We start from the raw sequence: 15,127 nt of genomic DNA on the forward strand, positions 1-15,127 counted from the left end.
ATTTTTCCAACGGACAGGCAGTGATAGTGGGGTGCCACAGGGCTCGGTGCAGGGATGCCAGCTATTCACTATATATATTAATGATTTAGATGAGGTAACGAAATGCAATATGCCCAAATTTGCAGATGGCACAAAGTTGGGTGGGAGGGCGAGCTGTGAGGAAGATGCAAAGATCCTTCATTTTGATTTGGACAAGTTGAGTGAGTGAGCAAATGAATGGCAGATGCAAAATAAATTGGATAAATGCGGGGTTATTCACTTTGGTAGCAAAAATGGAAAAGCAAACTATTATCGGCATGGCATAAATTTAGAGAGAGGATGTTCAGCCAGACCTGCATGTCCTCGTACGCAAGTCACTGAAGGCAAGCATATAGGTGCAGCAGGTGGTAAAGCAGGCAAATTGTATGCTTGCCTTCACACCGAGAGGATTTGAGAACTGGTGCAGGGATGTCTCACTGCAGTTATACAAGGCATTGGTGAGGCCACACCTGGAATATTGTGTGCAACTTTGCTCTCCTTATCCAAGGAGTGACGTTCTTGTTCCAGAGGAAGTGCAGCGAAATTTAACTAGACTGATTCCTCGGATGGCAGGGCGGACGTATGAGGTGAGATTAAGTCAGTTAGGAATGTATTCGCTGGATTTCCGAAGAATGAGGGGGAATCTCATTGAAACCTATACAATGATAGAGTAGATGCGAGAACGATGCCCCCGATGAACCAGAACCAGGGGTTACAGCCTGAGGGTACTGGATAGACCATTTAGGACAGACATGATGAGAAATCCTTTCACCCAGAGAGTGAGCCTGTGGATTTCGTACTACAAGAAGTAGTTGAGACTAAAACAATGTATGCTGACTTCCGGTTGCGGCTGTGTGGAGCTAAGTCGCACGTTCGGCAGCTCCCGCTTGGAACGGACTTTTGGGCTCTTTTCAGGTCCCCCAACGGCATTTTATCGACATTTCCTGGTGTGGGAAGAAGACTGTAACATTTCCCCGACAGTGTGTGGCTTGGACCAAGAGCGGGGCGACTAAAAAAGTGGTGGTGAAGCCAAAGAAAGTGCGAGGGAAGAAGAGCAAGATGGCGGCGGGCGGGGACCAGGCAGCATGGATGTAGTGGGCGCAGGAGCAGCAGGAGGTTATCTAGCGCTGCTTCAGGGAGCTCAAAGCGGACCTGCTGGAGCCGTTGAAGGCTTCTATTGATAAGCTGCTGGAGACACAGATGGCCCAGGGGGTGGCGATCCGCGAGGTCCGACAAAAGATCTCAGATAACGAGGATGAGATCTTGGGCCTAGCGGTAAAGGTGGAGGTGCACGAGGCGCTCCACAAGAAATGGCAGGAACGGTTCGAGGAGATGGAGAATCGGTCGAGGCGGAAGAATCTGCGGATCCTGGGCCTCCCGGAGGGGCTGGAGGGGTCGGACGTCGGGGCCTATGTGGTCACCATGTTAAACTTGCTGATGGGAGCAGGGGCCCCTGGAGCTGGAAGGGGCCCATAGAGTGCTGGCGAGGAGGCCCAAGGCTAACGAGCCGCCGCAGGCAGTGTTGGTGCGGTTTCATCGGTTTGCTAATCGGGAGTGTGTACTCAGGTGGGCCAAGAAAGAGAGGAGCAGCAGGTGGGAGAATGCGGAGGTTCGAGTATATCAGGACTGGAGTGCGGAGGTGGCGAAGAAGAGGGCCGGGTACAACCGGGCAAAGGCGGTGTTGCACATGAAGTTTGGCATGCTGCAGCCGGCGCATCGGTGGGTCACCTACAAGGACCGGTACCATTATTTTTAGTCCCCGGAGGTGTGGGCCTTTGTTCAGGCTGAGAAGCTGGACATAAACTGAGGGTCGGGATGGGTGGTCAGGCGTGGGGATGGTCGGGGATTGCTGTTGTTGTGTTACATTTTGAGGGGGGTTCTTTGTTCTTGTTCAGTTTTGGTTCGGTGTGGGTGGTTAGGGTGGGTTGGGCATTGTTTTGGTTGGGTCTGTCGGGTGGGCTCTTGGAGGGGGTAAAGTAAATGGAGTAGGGGGTGGATGGCCGGTAGGTGGGATGGGGCCCTGCGGGGGAGGGGGAGGCCCGAGTCAGGGTTGAGGGGACTGGGCCTGTAAAAGGAGCTGCGGCAGAGGTGGCGGGGCCGGGCAGGTGGAAAGCGCGGGCTTTCTCCCGCTCTGAAGGCTGGATGGGGCGGGGCCGGGGCCGGGAAGCGCGGGTTTTTTCCCATGCTTGGGATGGAAGGGGGAGGCGGAGAGCCTGCTGGTGGGTAATGGAGGGGGAGGGGAAGACCCATAATGGGAGGAGTCGAAGGAGAGGCGGGAGCGGCTGGGGTCAGCAGGAGTCAGCTGACTTGCGTGAGTGCAATGGGGGCAGCAATGCAGCTAGGAGGGGTCCTAGCTGGGGGTGGGGGGGGGGGGGGGAAACCAGGTTGCTGCTGGTATGGTCAAGGGGGAGCTGGAGCGAGTAGAGGGTGTTGGGACTGGGATCTGCTGCCATGGGGAATGGGCCGGGCGTGGGGCGCGAGCACGTGGCTGGCTTAGGAGGGGTTATGGCTAATCGGCCTGGGGGGGGGGGGAGGGTAGCCCCCTGATCCAGCTGATAACCTGGAACGTACGGGGGCTGAACAGGCCGGTTAAGCGGGCCCGGGTGTTCGCACACCTCAAGGGGCTGAAGGCGGATATGGTCATGCTCCAGGAGACACACCTGAAGGTGGCAGACCAGGTAAGATTGAGGAAGGGGTGGGTAGACCAGGTGTTTCATTCGGGGCTGGATGCCAAAAATCGGGGGGTGGCGATCTTGATGGGAAAGTGGGTGTCGTTCAAGGCATCGAGCATTGTGACAGACAATGGCGGCAGGTATGTGATGGTAAGTAGTAAGCTGCAAGGGAAAAGGGTGGTGTTGGTCAACGTGTACTCCCCGAACTGGGACGATGCGGGTTTTATGCGGCGCATGCTGGGTCGGATACCGGACTTGGAAGTGGGGGGCCTGATAATGGGGGGGGGGATTTTAACACGGTGTTGGATCCGGCACTGGATCGCTCCAGGTCTAGGACGGGTAGGAGGCCGGCAGCAGCTAAAGTGTTCAGGGGGTTTATTGACCGGATGGGAGGGATGGACCCTTGGAGATTTGCAAGGCTGGGGGCTAGGGAATTTTCATTCTTCTCGCACGTTCATAAGGCCGATTCCCGGATCTACTTTTTTGTTATGAGCAGGGCGCTGATTGCGAAAGTAGAGGATACCGAGTACTCGGCGATAGCCATTTCGGACCACGCCCCGCATTGGGTAGACCTAGAGCTGGGGGAGGAGAGGGACCTGCGCCCATTGTGGCGCTTGCAGGTGGGGCTGTTGGCGGACGAGGAGGTGAGCGAGCGGGTCCAAAGAAGCATAGAGAGATGCCTGGAGGCCAACAATAACGGGGAGGTCCGAGCGGGGCTAGTCTGGGAGGCGCTGAAGATGGTGGTTAGGGGAGAGCTGATCTCCATTAGGGCCCACCAGGAGAGGAGACAGCAGAGGGAGAGGGAGAGGCTGGTGGGGAAGATGGTGAGGGTAGACAGGAGGTATGCGGAGGTGCCAGAGGAGGGACTGTTGAGGGAGAGGCATAGCCTCCAGTCCGAATTCGACCTGTTGACCACCAGGAAGGCGGAGGCACAGTGGAGAAAGGCCCAGGGGGCGATTTATGAATATGGGGAAAAGGCAAGTCGGATGCTGACGCATCAGCTTCGGAAGCGGGACGCAGCTAGGGAGATTGGGGGAGTTAAGGATAGGGGGGGGCGGGGGGGGGGAGTGTGGTGCGGAGTGGGGTTGGCATCAATGGGGTCTTCAGGGACTTTTATGAGGAACTGTATCGGTCCGAGCCCCCACTGGAGGAGTGAGGGATGAGCCACTTTCTGGACCAACTGAAGTTCCCGAAGGTGGAGGAGGCTACTGGTGGCAGGATTAGGGGCCCCGATTGGGTTGGAGGAGCTGGCCAAAGGGATAGGGAGTCTGCAGGCGGGGAAGGCACTGGGGCCGGATGGTTTCCCGGTCGAACTGTACAAAAAATATGTGGACCTGTTGGGCCCGTTAGGACCTTCAATGAGGCAAGGGGGGGGGGGGGGCGTTGCCCCCGACGATGTCCCGGGCACTGATCTCCTTAATCCTGAAGCGGGACAAGGATCCCCTGCAGTGTGGGTCTTACAGGCCGATTTCATTGTTAAATGTAGATGCCAAGGTGCTGGCGAAGGTCTTAGCCCCGAGAATTGAGGATTGTGTGCCGCAGGCCATCCACGAAGACCAGATGGGGTTCATGAAGGGGAGGCAGTTGAACGCGAATGTGCGGAGGCTCCTGAACGTTATCATGATGCCAGCGAGGGAGGGGGAGGCGGAGATAGTGGCAGCGATGGATGCTGAGGAGGCCTTTGATAGGGTAGAGTGGGGGTACTTGTGGGAGGTGCTGAAGCGGTTTGGGTTTGGGGAGGGGTTCATCAGGTGGGTTAGACTGTTGTATGAGGTCCCGATGGCAAGTGTGGCCATGAACACTAGGAGGTCTGAATACTTTTGGTTGCATCGAGGGATGAGGCAGGGGTGTCCCTTGTCCCCCCTGCTCTTAGCGCTGGCGATTGAACCCCTAGCTTTGGCACTGAGGGAGTCGAGGAACTGGAGGGGGCTGGTGCAGGGTGGGAGGAGCATAGGGTGTCGCTCTATGTGGACGACTTGCTGCTATATCTGGCGGACCCGGTGGGGGGAATGCCGGAGGTAATGAGGATCCTCAGGGAGTTCGGGGGCTTCTCAGGGTACAAGCTCAACATGGGGAAGAGCGAGTTGTTTGTGGTTCACCCAAGGGACCAGGAGAGGGGGATTGGCGAGCTCCCACTAAAAAGGGCGGAGAGGAGCTTCAGGTATTTGGGGGTCCAGGTGGCCAGGAGCTGGGGGGCCCTGCATAGACATATTTCACGAGGCTGGTGGAGCAAATGGAGGTGGAGTTTAAGAGGTGGGACGCGTTGCTGCTGTCCCTGGAGGGTAGGTTGCAGTCAGTCAAGATGACGGTGTTCCCAAGGTTTTTGTTCCTGTTCCAGTGCGTCCCCATTCTTATCCCGAAGGCCTTCTTTAGGTGAGTCAACGGGGTTCTGTGGGTGCGAGGGACTCCGAGGGTGAGAAGGGTGTTCCTGGAGCGGAGTAGGGATGTGGAGCGGTGGGGGGGAGGGGGGGGGCTGGCACTGCCCAACCTCTGTGTGTACTACTGGGCCGCCAATGCGGCGATGGTGCGCAAGTGGGTGATGGAGGGGGAGGGTGTGGCATGGAAGAGGCTGGAGATGATGTCTTGTGAGGGTACGAGCCTGGAGGCGCTGCAAGGGCACCGCTGCCACTCCCTCCAATGAGGTATACCACGAGCCCAGTGGTGGCGACTGCCCTCAAAATTTGGGAGCAATGGAGGCGGCACAGGGGGAGGTGGGGGTCGGTGTGGACCCCAATACCGAACCACTGCAGGGGATCCCAGGGAGAATAGATGAAGGGTTTTCGGGGTGACACAGGGAAGGGATAAGAAGGTTGGGGGACCTTTTTGTGGATGGGAAGTTCTCGAGCCTGGGTGAGCTGGAGGAGAAGTACGGGCTCCCCCCGGGAAATGCCTTTAGGTATCTACAGGTAAGGGTGTTTGCCAGGCGGTATGTGGTGGAATTCCCGCTGCTGCCGCCATGCACGGTACAGGGCAGGGTGCTCTCAGGAGCGTGGGTTGGAGAGGGTAAGATCTCGGCAACATACCAGGTGATGCAGGAGGAGGACGAGGCCTCGGTGGAGGTGCTGAAAGGTAAGTGGGAGGAGGAGTTGGGGGAGGACATCGACGAGTGGACATTGGCAGATTCCCGAGGGTGGGTGAACTCTTCCTCTTCATGCGCGAGGCTCAGCCTCATACAGTTTAAGGTGCTGCACAGGGCACACATGACCGGGACAAGGATGAGCTGGTTTTTTGTGGGTGAGGACAGGTGTGTTAGGTGCACAGGGTGCCCAGCAAACCACACCCATATGTTCTGGGCATGCCCAGCGCTGGAGGAATTTTGGAAGTGCGTAGCGAGGACGGTGTTGAGGGTAGTAGGATCCAAGGTCAAACCGGGCTGGGGGCTCGCAATATTTGGGGTTGCAGAGGAGCTGGGAGTGCAGGAGGCAAAAGAGGCCGGTATTCTGGCCTTTGCGTCCCTGGTAGCCCGGCGAAGGATTCTTCTTCAGTGGAAGGATGCGAGGCCCCCAAGCGTGGAATCCTGGATCAACGATATGGCGGGGTTTATTAAATTGGAGAGGGTGAAATGTGCCTTAAGGGGATCGGTGTAAGGATTCTTCAGGCGGTGGCAACCGTTCTTGGACTTCCTGGCAGAACGGTAGACAATGGTCAGCAGCAGCAACAACCCGGGGGGGGATTCTATTTTATTTTTGTTTGTCTATACTGGGGGATCTGAGGGGGTGTATATATTTGCTATGTTTGCTATGTGTTTCGGTGGGTGTTAATATATTATTTATGTATAGGGGGGAGGGGGCACGGGGTTGTTTTGTTTTGTTTTGTATTTAATTCTATTGGGTTCCTTTTACATTTTGTTGTTGATATTTTGTGAAAACTTTCATAAAAATTATTTATTAAAGAAAACAATGTATGCTTTGAAGAAGCAGTTAGAAATAGCACTTAGGGCGAAGGGAATCAAAGGATATTGGGGGAAAGCGGAATTAGGCAATTGAATTGGATGATCAGCCATGCTCATAATGAATGGTGGAGCAGAATCGATGGCCGAATGACGTCCTCCTGCTTCTATTTTCTATGATTCTATGTAATGTCGTTAGGAGTGCGTTGGCTGCATTTTGGTGTCCAAACTTATTCATTCCTCACGTTCGAATCATTACTTTGTGTGTTAGAAATCTTGCAGATCAAAGGAACGTATCATAGACAGATTTCACTGTCCTTGACCAATGTTGGGGTGCAACGAGCACTTCAGGGACCCAAGATTGTGCTGGAGAATAACACTAATCTGGACACTACTGGTGTTCTATCTGGGCTTTAAATTGCGTTTTGATCACTTCCATTGTACAGATGCGTTTATTAGCAGCTAAATACTGATCTACAAATCTGGAGCAGAGTCCTCCCATTGACATTCGAAGTTCAATACTTTGCCAGTAAACATCCAGAGCTACTTTATATTTGCCACGCATGCGTAGATCGGTATATTTGCTTTTGTGTCGCTTCCGTATACCCTTTTCAACCATCTTTAGAACAATCATTAGTGTGTGCCTTAAATGGAGTGTAATCTTCCCAAGAGAGCTATTTTATATTCCTTCAATGATGTAGCGGGTAATATCTCTCGAGATGTTACTATCTTCCAGGCCGCTTTTTGTTGCACACTACTGAGGTTTGTATTCGCAAAATCCGTGACGCAATGACATCCTCACTGGACGTGCAATCCAGAAAACCAGCAGAGATCAGCCGGGGTCCCGGGTCGAATCCTACCATGGCAGATTGCAAAATTTGAAGTCAATAACAAAAATATGGAATCAGAAAAAGTCGAATGCTGATCATGAAACCATTGTCGTAAAAAAAACACCTACTTGCTTATCCCCTCTGGCGAGCGACATCTGCGAACCTGGACTGCCCTAATGTGACTTCAGATCCAGAGCAATCGGTTCAATCTGAAGTGCCCTCAGAAATGGCCGAGCTCGGCATTCAGTTGGGCAATGGCTGGATCCCACTAAATAATTAAAAATAAAAAAATGTCCGGGAAGAGGGATGTATCACTTGCCTGTGAGTTAAAAAATTGGGATGCACTACCGCTTCTGAAAGAAACAGGTTGGCAAGATGACGCATTGGAAAGCAAGGCGGAACGATTTGCTGACTAATGTTTGGTTTACATTGCCTGGGGAATTAGGCCTTGGTGGGCAAATCGGCTTACTGATTCCTCGAATGTGCTTGATGTGTGGTGATAGTGAAAAAAATTAGGCATTTTCTTGACGATAAAAGGAACGATTCGTCGCTTCTGAACAACTCAGAACCCGAGCATGACAAATGGTAAATTATATTCAGTTGAAACTCTCGAGGTTTCATCAACATCGCCTCTCTATAGTGTCTTATTTGTTGAGAAGTTCGAGACGTGACAACCATACGTGTTTCAAACTCCAGTCCGTTGAGTGAATCAACTGGTTTATAGTTAGCGGCACATTCGCATCCAAATCCATACGGTATGATCACGTGAGATTTAATTTCAGAAATATTAATCTCCCAAGAGATTAATGCCGACAGACAGAATATCAAAACTGGACGAACAACCATGTACATTTTGGGAGAGGCCTCTTAGTATAAACAATTTTCAGTCAGCTATATTTTAGGAACTCATTGCGATTTTCAGCTATTAGTATATTTATTTGTACTCATTAGAAGCTAGTCGATTAATATTGCGAAGATATGCAAACTTCACCGTGTGACATCGCATGCATAATTAGTATTTCGATACAGAGCACCCAGATAGACTCTAACCTATCGCGAAACATGTTCATATACATGTTTTACTGACAGAAGTGATGCACACCCACGATTGTTGTGTTTGATATATTTATAGCGGTCTCGTTCTCCTGTGCTCCAAACCTACCGTGCACAATTAGATGCGATCCGGTTCCATTTCTTCCAAGTAGTCCCTGACGGATCACAGAGCAGTGATAGATTCCAGCGTCTTCGAATGTCGCGCCCAGCAACTGAAAGAACCCGCTCACTTTACTTGCCTTACCAAACCGTTTTCTCTTGCCTGCACTTGAACGAAGGTATTGATTCTCACCATGCTTCCACCATAATATCCGTACCCAGGATTGTTCTTTAAAAATGGGGAATATGCAGTAGAAGGTGACGTTCCCCCCTCTGGATACAGCCACTTCTTCTGGTGCTTGAGACACACTGAAGGAAGCGCGGTCCGCAGCTGTCAGAAATATAGGCAAACACAGGTTAATCGCATCAGTTAGGACATGAGGATGGACGATCAAAACTTAACCCAGACAAAGGAAATAAGGTTAGCTAAATTAATATGAAAACTACCTCGGAGGCAGTTTATTAATTAAGGTAAGTGGGCAAATAAATAAACTAGTATCTGTGTGACTAACCCCTCGGAGAATGAGCCACATAAAAACCATATAAAGTTGCAATTTTAACAATGGACCGAATCGTTGAGTCTCTGCGAGCGTGTAACGGTGAAAAATAGTTTGCGGTTAGTTTTCTATCAGCGACGTCACAATGAGATCTGACATCCGGAACCGGGTGCTCAGCAATTAAGATTCGTTTTGTGAATTGGGATTTTCTAATTTATGCAATATTTTACTTCTGGAATCACTTGTTTTACGGACATCGAAAGGCAAGGGAAATATAGATTTTCTAACTCTGAATTTACTCACATGGCCGAGTCGGTTATGTTTCTTGGCAGCTAACGGCATTCTAACTACCTCGGGCAGCACGGTAGCATGGTGGTTAGCACAATTGCTTCACAGGTCCCAGGTTCGATTACCGGCTTGGTTCATTGTCTATGCGGAGTCTGCACGTTCTCCCTGTGTCTGCGTGGGTTTCCTCTGAGTGCTCCGGTTTCCTCCCACAGTCCAAAGATGTGCAGGTTAGGTGGATTGGTCATGCTGAATTGCCCTTAGTGTCCAAAATTGCCCTTAGTGTTGGGTCGGGTTACTGGGTTATGGGGATAGGGTAGAGGCTTGGGTAGGGTGCTCTTTCAAAGAGCCGGTGGGCTGAATGGCCTCCTTCTGCACTGGAGCGGGTCCAGCGGAGATTCATATGGATTATCCCAGGAATGGTAGGCCTAACATACGATGATCGTCTGAGGATCCTAGGATTATATTCATTGGAGTTTAGGAGGTTGAGGGGAGATCTAACAGAAACTTACAAGATAATGAATGGCTTAGATAGGGTGGAGACTAGGACCCGGGGGCACAGCCTTAAAATAAAAGGGAGATGAGGTGAAATTTCTTCAGCCAGAGAGTGGTGGGTCTGTGGAATTCATTGCCACAGAGGGCGGTGGAGGCCGGGACATTGAGTGTCTTTAAGACAGAAGTTAATAAATTCTTGATTTCTCGAGGAATTAAGGGCTATGGAGAGAGAGCGGGTAAATGGAGTTGAAATCCGCCACGATTGAATGGTGGAGTGGACTCGATGGGCCGAATGACCTTACTTCTGCTCCTATGTCTTATGGTCTTACGGTAAATGCTATGATTCTTAACAGCGGCGAAGCACCGACCAATCTGGCTTGCTCGAATATGTCAAAGACTATATAGGGGTTGAGAACGGCAAAAAAGTGATTACGCACCACGGTCATATTCACAAATATTGTAATACTGGGCAGTTTATTTATTGTGTGTCTGATTTGGGAAACCGCACGGAGAGACTGAAAGAGGATCTGTGAGCTGACAACAGCTTGGCTGTCACCATGCGGGACGTGGAGGTTGTGGTGCCAATTTGGAAGGTGAGCACAGTGAGTTAATTGAAAGGAGTGATGACAATGGTTTCCAATGAGGCCATGTCTTCGGAAAAACCGCCACTTTATATCACAACTCTCTGATAAAAGTGACCGGCTGCTTATTCCGCATTGGGACCACGCAGCACGAGCTGGGATTTGGGTAAGGCGTGTTTAGAGGGTGCTTGGGGGAAGAATAAAATAAGTTTCTGAGGAACAGAGTATCTGGGGTATGGTAGGCTGTGCAAGAGAGTTTTGTTCCGGTCGACAAGTGGTAAAGAAGAAGCAGCAGAGAACGTTGGCTGGGTGGTTTCTATTTGACGACAAAGAAATCCTTGAAGTCTTTAAAATTATCACCAGATGAAAAGGATTTCAGCTGCAGGTTGTGAGTTGCGGGGTGGGTGGTGGGCAGGTCGGGGGGCGGGGGGGGGGGGGGGGGGGCGGGTAGGAGGTAACGGTGGATGGTGAAGGTGAAAGTTGACGCTGGATAGGAAAGCAAATATTTGCTTATCGTTACTCTCCACATGAGCGGGATCGGTGGCACACAGCCACAGCGCCATGGACCCGGGTTTGATACCAAGCTTGGGTGATTGCGTGAGTTTCCACCGGGTGCTCCGGTTTCCTACCACAGTCCAATTAACTGCAGGTTAGATGGGGCGAGTGCCTCGATAAGGTGCTCTTTCGGAGGGTTGGTGCAGACTGTAGGGATTCTGTGGATTCTGTGGATACCAATACATAAACACTGAAGACTAATTGTTGCAAAGGTACCAAAACAACGAGTCATTTATCTGAATTCGCATAGCATTCATAAAGAAGTTAAGGAAAGCATCAAAATCATGGAAAAGTCACATAACCACACAAAGATAAATGGCAAGTCAGTTGATTGGTCAGGACATAGCGAATGGCAAAGACTTACTAAAAGGTTAATCAGGAGGAATAAATTAGAATAAAAGAGGACATTAGCTAGAAATATAAAGGAAAACAACATTAATAATTTCTGCAGGTATTTAAAAAGGAAAATTAAGTCAATTCAGTGTTGGTCCTCTGGAGAGTGACATTGGGGAGGTAATAGTAGCTAATCAGGAAATAGCGGGTGAAATAAACAAATATCTTACTTCTGCCTTCATTATAGAGCGCACAAAAACAATCCAGAAATAGCAGTAAATCAGCAGGTGGAAGCGAAGAGGAATTTGGTGAAATTAGAATCACTAAGGAAGCAGTACTGAACAAACTGACTGGGCAGCATAGAACATAGAACATAGAAAATACAGCACAGAACAGGCCCTTCGGCCCACGATGTTGTGCCGAACCTTTGTCCTCGATTAATCAGAGATTATCATTGAATTTACAGTGCAGAAGGAGGCCATTCGGCCCTTTGAGTCTGCACCGGCTCTTGGAAAGAGCACCCTACCCAAAGCAGGTGGACAAGTCTCCGGTTCCAGGTGGACTTCATCTCAGGGACTTAAAACAGTGGTTACTGGGGTAGTAAAGGTGTTCCTGTTAATTTTCCAAAATTCGCAAGATTCTACAAAAGTTACATCAGGCTGGAATGTAGCAAATATAGTCTCACTATTCAAAAGGGGAAAGTGGCAGAAAACAGAAAACTATAGGACAGTCAGCTTTAAAAAAAAATCTTCATTGTCACAAGTAGACTTTCATTAACACTGCAATCAAGTTACTGTGAAACGCCCCGATCGGCGCATGTTCGGTACACAGCGGGAGAATTCAGAATGTCCAAGTAACCTAACACCACGTCTTTCGGGACTTCTAGGAGGAACCCGGAGCGCCCAGAGGAAACCCACGCAGACACGCAGAGAACTTGCAGACTCCACACATACAGTGACCCAAGCCGGGAATTGACCCTGGGACCCTAGAGCTATGAAGCAACAGTGCTACTGACTTCTACCATGCTGTCCTATCGTAGGGACACCTGTCGTAGGGAAAGTGTTAGAATTTATGGATGGGCAATTTTTTAAAATCAATGTAATTGTGAAGAGCAAACATAGTTTCAGGAAAATCAGTTTTGTTAACCAATTTATTGGAATTTTGAGGAGTAAAATGCGCTGTGGAGAAGGGGCAGGGGATTTTAGATGAACTGTACTTGGTTTTTGATCAACGGACCTTTGCAGAAAACAAAAGCCCATCGTGTAGAGAGTAATGTATGAACATGGATATATGATTTGCTGGATGGCAAAAAACAGCGAGTATGCATAAACTGGCCTTTTTCTGATTGGCAGGATGCGGTGACTGGAGTCTCGTAGGGGTCTGTTCTGAACCTCCACCTTTTACAATTTACGGCAATGATATTGATGACGGAAGTGAAGGCATGGTAGCTGACTTTCAAAACAGAGTAACGATAGGTAGAAAAGTTTGATGTGAAGAGGACATGAGGAGCTTGCAAATGGATGTAGATAGGTTGAATGGTGGGGCAAATATCTGGCAAATGGAGCACAATATGCAAATTGCGACGTTTTGCACTTTGGTAAGGGGAGTAAAAACGCAGAGTGTTACTTAAGCGGAGAACAGCAGAAGTCCGAGTGCTCAAGTACAGCAAATAATTAAGATTGCTAATGGAATGATTTTCTTCATTATGAGATGAATTGAACGTAAAATTACAGATGCCACGCTTCAGTTACACGGAGCATTGGCGAGGCCACATCTCGAATTCTGTGTGCAGTTTTGGCATCTGTATTTATAGAAGGTTGTAAATGCGTTGAAGGCGGTTCAAACGGTTTACTAGATTAATACATGGAATGAGCCGTCTGTCTTAAAGAGGAAAAAGTAGGCAGATTAGTCTTGTTTCCATTAGATCTTAGACGAGTGAGCGATCACTTGTTTGAAGGATGAAAGATATTGGAAGTTACTGAGAAAGTGGTCTACTATAAAATTAAAACAGTGCCCTTTTAGGACAAAGATCTCCTCAGATGGTTGTGCGTCATAGGAACCCTCTGCCTCAGAGAGCGTTGGAGACGGGGTCATTGGTTACCTTCAAGGTAGAAAACCCGGGCAGCATGGTAGCCTTGTGGATAGCACAATTGCTTCACAGCTCCAGGGTCCCAGGTTCGATTCCGGCTTGGGTCACTGTCTGTGCAGAGTCTGCACATCCTCCCCGTGTCTGCGTGGGTTTCCTCCGGGTGCTCCGGTTTCCTCCCACAGTCCAAAGATGTGCAGGTTAGGGGGATTGGCCATGATAAATTGTCCCTTAGTGTCCAAAATTGCCCTTAGTGTTGGGTGGGGTTACTGGGTTATGGGGATAGGGTGGAGGTGTTGACCTTGGGTAGGGTGCTCTTTCCAAGAGCCGGTGCAGATTCGATGGGCCGAATGGCCTCCTTCTGCACTGTAAATTCTATGATAATCTATGAAAAATGATGGATTCTTGATAGGCGCGGTTAATGGTTATTGGGGATGGACGGGATTTCTTTCTTTATTCTTTCCTAGGATGTGGTCGCAGCTGGTAAGGCGAGCATTCATTGCCCAAGCCAAATTCACTTTCAACTGAATGACTGGCTATGACATTTCAGAAGGCGTTTACGGAGCAACCACGTTTCTGTGGTTCTGGAGTTACTTGCACGCCAGACTGGTTAAACATGGTAGACATCATTCCCTAAAGGACAATAGTGGACCAGATGTTATTTTATATGACAATCGCCAATGGTTTCATGGTCATGACACTTAATCCCAGATTTGTTTTCACTGAATTCAAATTTCACCACCTGCCATGGTGGGCTTTGAACTCTTGTCCACGAAACAGTAGGTTGTGTCTCTGAATTACTAGTCCACTGACAACACCACTGGGCCCTCGCCTGGAAAACACAAGCCGATCAGTTGTGACCTTTTTGAATGGCGGAGAAGGCTAGAGGGGACGAATAACCTACTTCTGCTCCTATTTCGCATGTTTGCCCCTGTTCCATGCTTTGGTATCTAATTGACGAGGACATCAACAGGGAGATAGACAAGCAGGGAGTGCATGTAACAAAGGGAATCTGACGGCGGAGGAGGCATGGACATTCATTCAGGAAGAGAAATTGGACTAGACTTGAGAAATTGATGTCTGGAGAGAGGTAGCGAGGTGGTGGCACAGAAATGTAAAGTGGGGAGAGGGGGGGGCTAATAAATAAGAATGTTGGACGGGGAATTTTTTTTTCTCCCCCCCCCCCACTGAGGGGGGACACACGAAGAAATGTGGGTGCCGGTGGAAAAGGGGACAGGGAAGGGGAATGAGGGAACTGCGCCATCAGGGGCGGGGCCGAGAGGGAAGCGCGGGTTTTTTCCCGCGCTATGGAAATTGAGGCAGGAAAAAGAGCGCAGGAAGGAAGGGGGCCTCACACGCAGGGAGGTCAAAGGATAAACGGGGGAAGCCGAGGTCAGACAGAGTCGGCTGACTCCCGGAAGCAATATGGGGGGAGCAATCAAGCTAGAGGGGAATCTAGCGGGGGAGGGGGAGGGGGGGATTAACTGGGTTGCTGCTGCTGAGGGTAAGGGGGAGCTGATACGAGATGAGGTGGTCAGGCCGGGAGGGTGCCGTCTGGGGGACAGTCGGGTGCGTGGGACCTGGGTGAGTAGCTGGCTTAAAAAAGGGGATGGCTAGTCGATGAGGGGGGGGGGGGTAAATGGCCCCCCAACCCGGCTGATTACGTGGAATGTGAGAGGTTTAAATGGGCCGATTAAGAGGGCGAGGGTGTTTGCGCACTTAAAGAGACTGAAG

General features: G+C 50.2%; 1 protein-coding gene across 1 annotated transcript in view; it reads right to left on the bottom strand.

Moving 5' to 3' along the window:
• Positions 1–9,400, bottom strand: part of LOC140430240 (tyrosine-protein phosphatase non-receptor type substrate 1-like) — an 89,031-nt gene extending 79,631 nt beyond the window's left edge. The window contains exons 1-2 of the mRNA XM_072517668.1: positions 9,289–9,400; positions 8,572–8,892 (exon numbers count right to left, since the gene is read on the bottom strand). Of these exons, the coding sequence (XP_072373769.1) occupies positions 8,572–8,892; positions 9,289–9,400 (433 nt within the window). The remainder of the gene's footprint in view (positions 1–8,571; positions 8,893–9,288) is intronic.
• Between the last annotated feature and the right edge of the window lie 5,727 nt (positions 9,401–15,127).

The sequence above is a fragment of the Scyliorhinus torazame genome, chromosome 10 (assembly GCF_047496885.1).
Source record: "Scyliorhinus torazame isolate Kashiwa2021f chromosome 10, sScyTor2.1, whole genome shotgun sequence".
Taxonomy (NCBI): domain Eukaryota; kingdom Metazoa; phylum Chordata; class Chondrichthyes; order Carcharhiniformes; family Scyliorhinidae; genus Scyliorhinus; species Scyliorhinus torazame.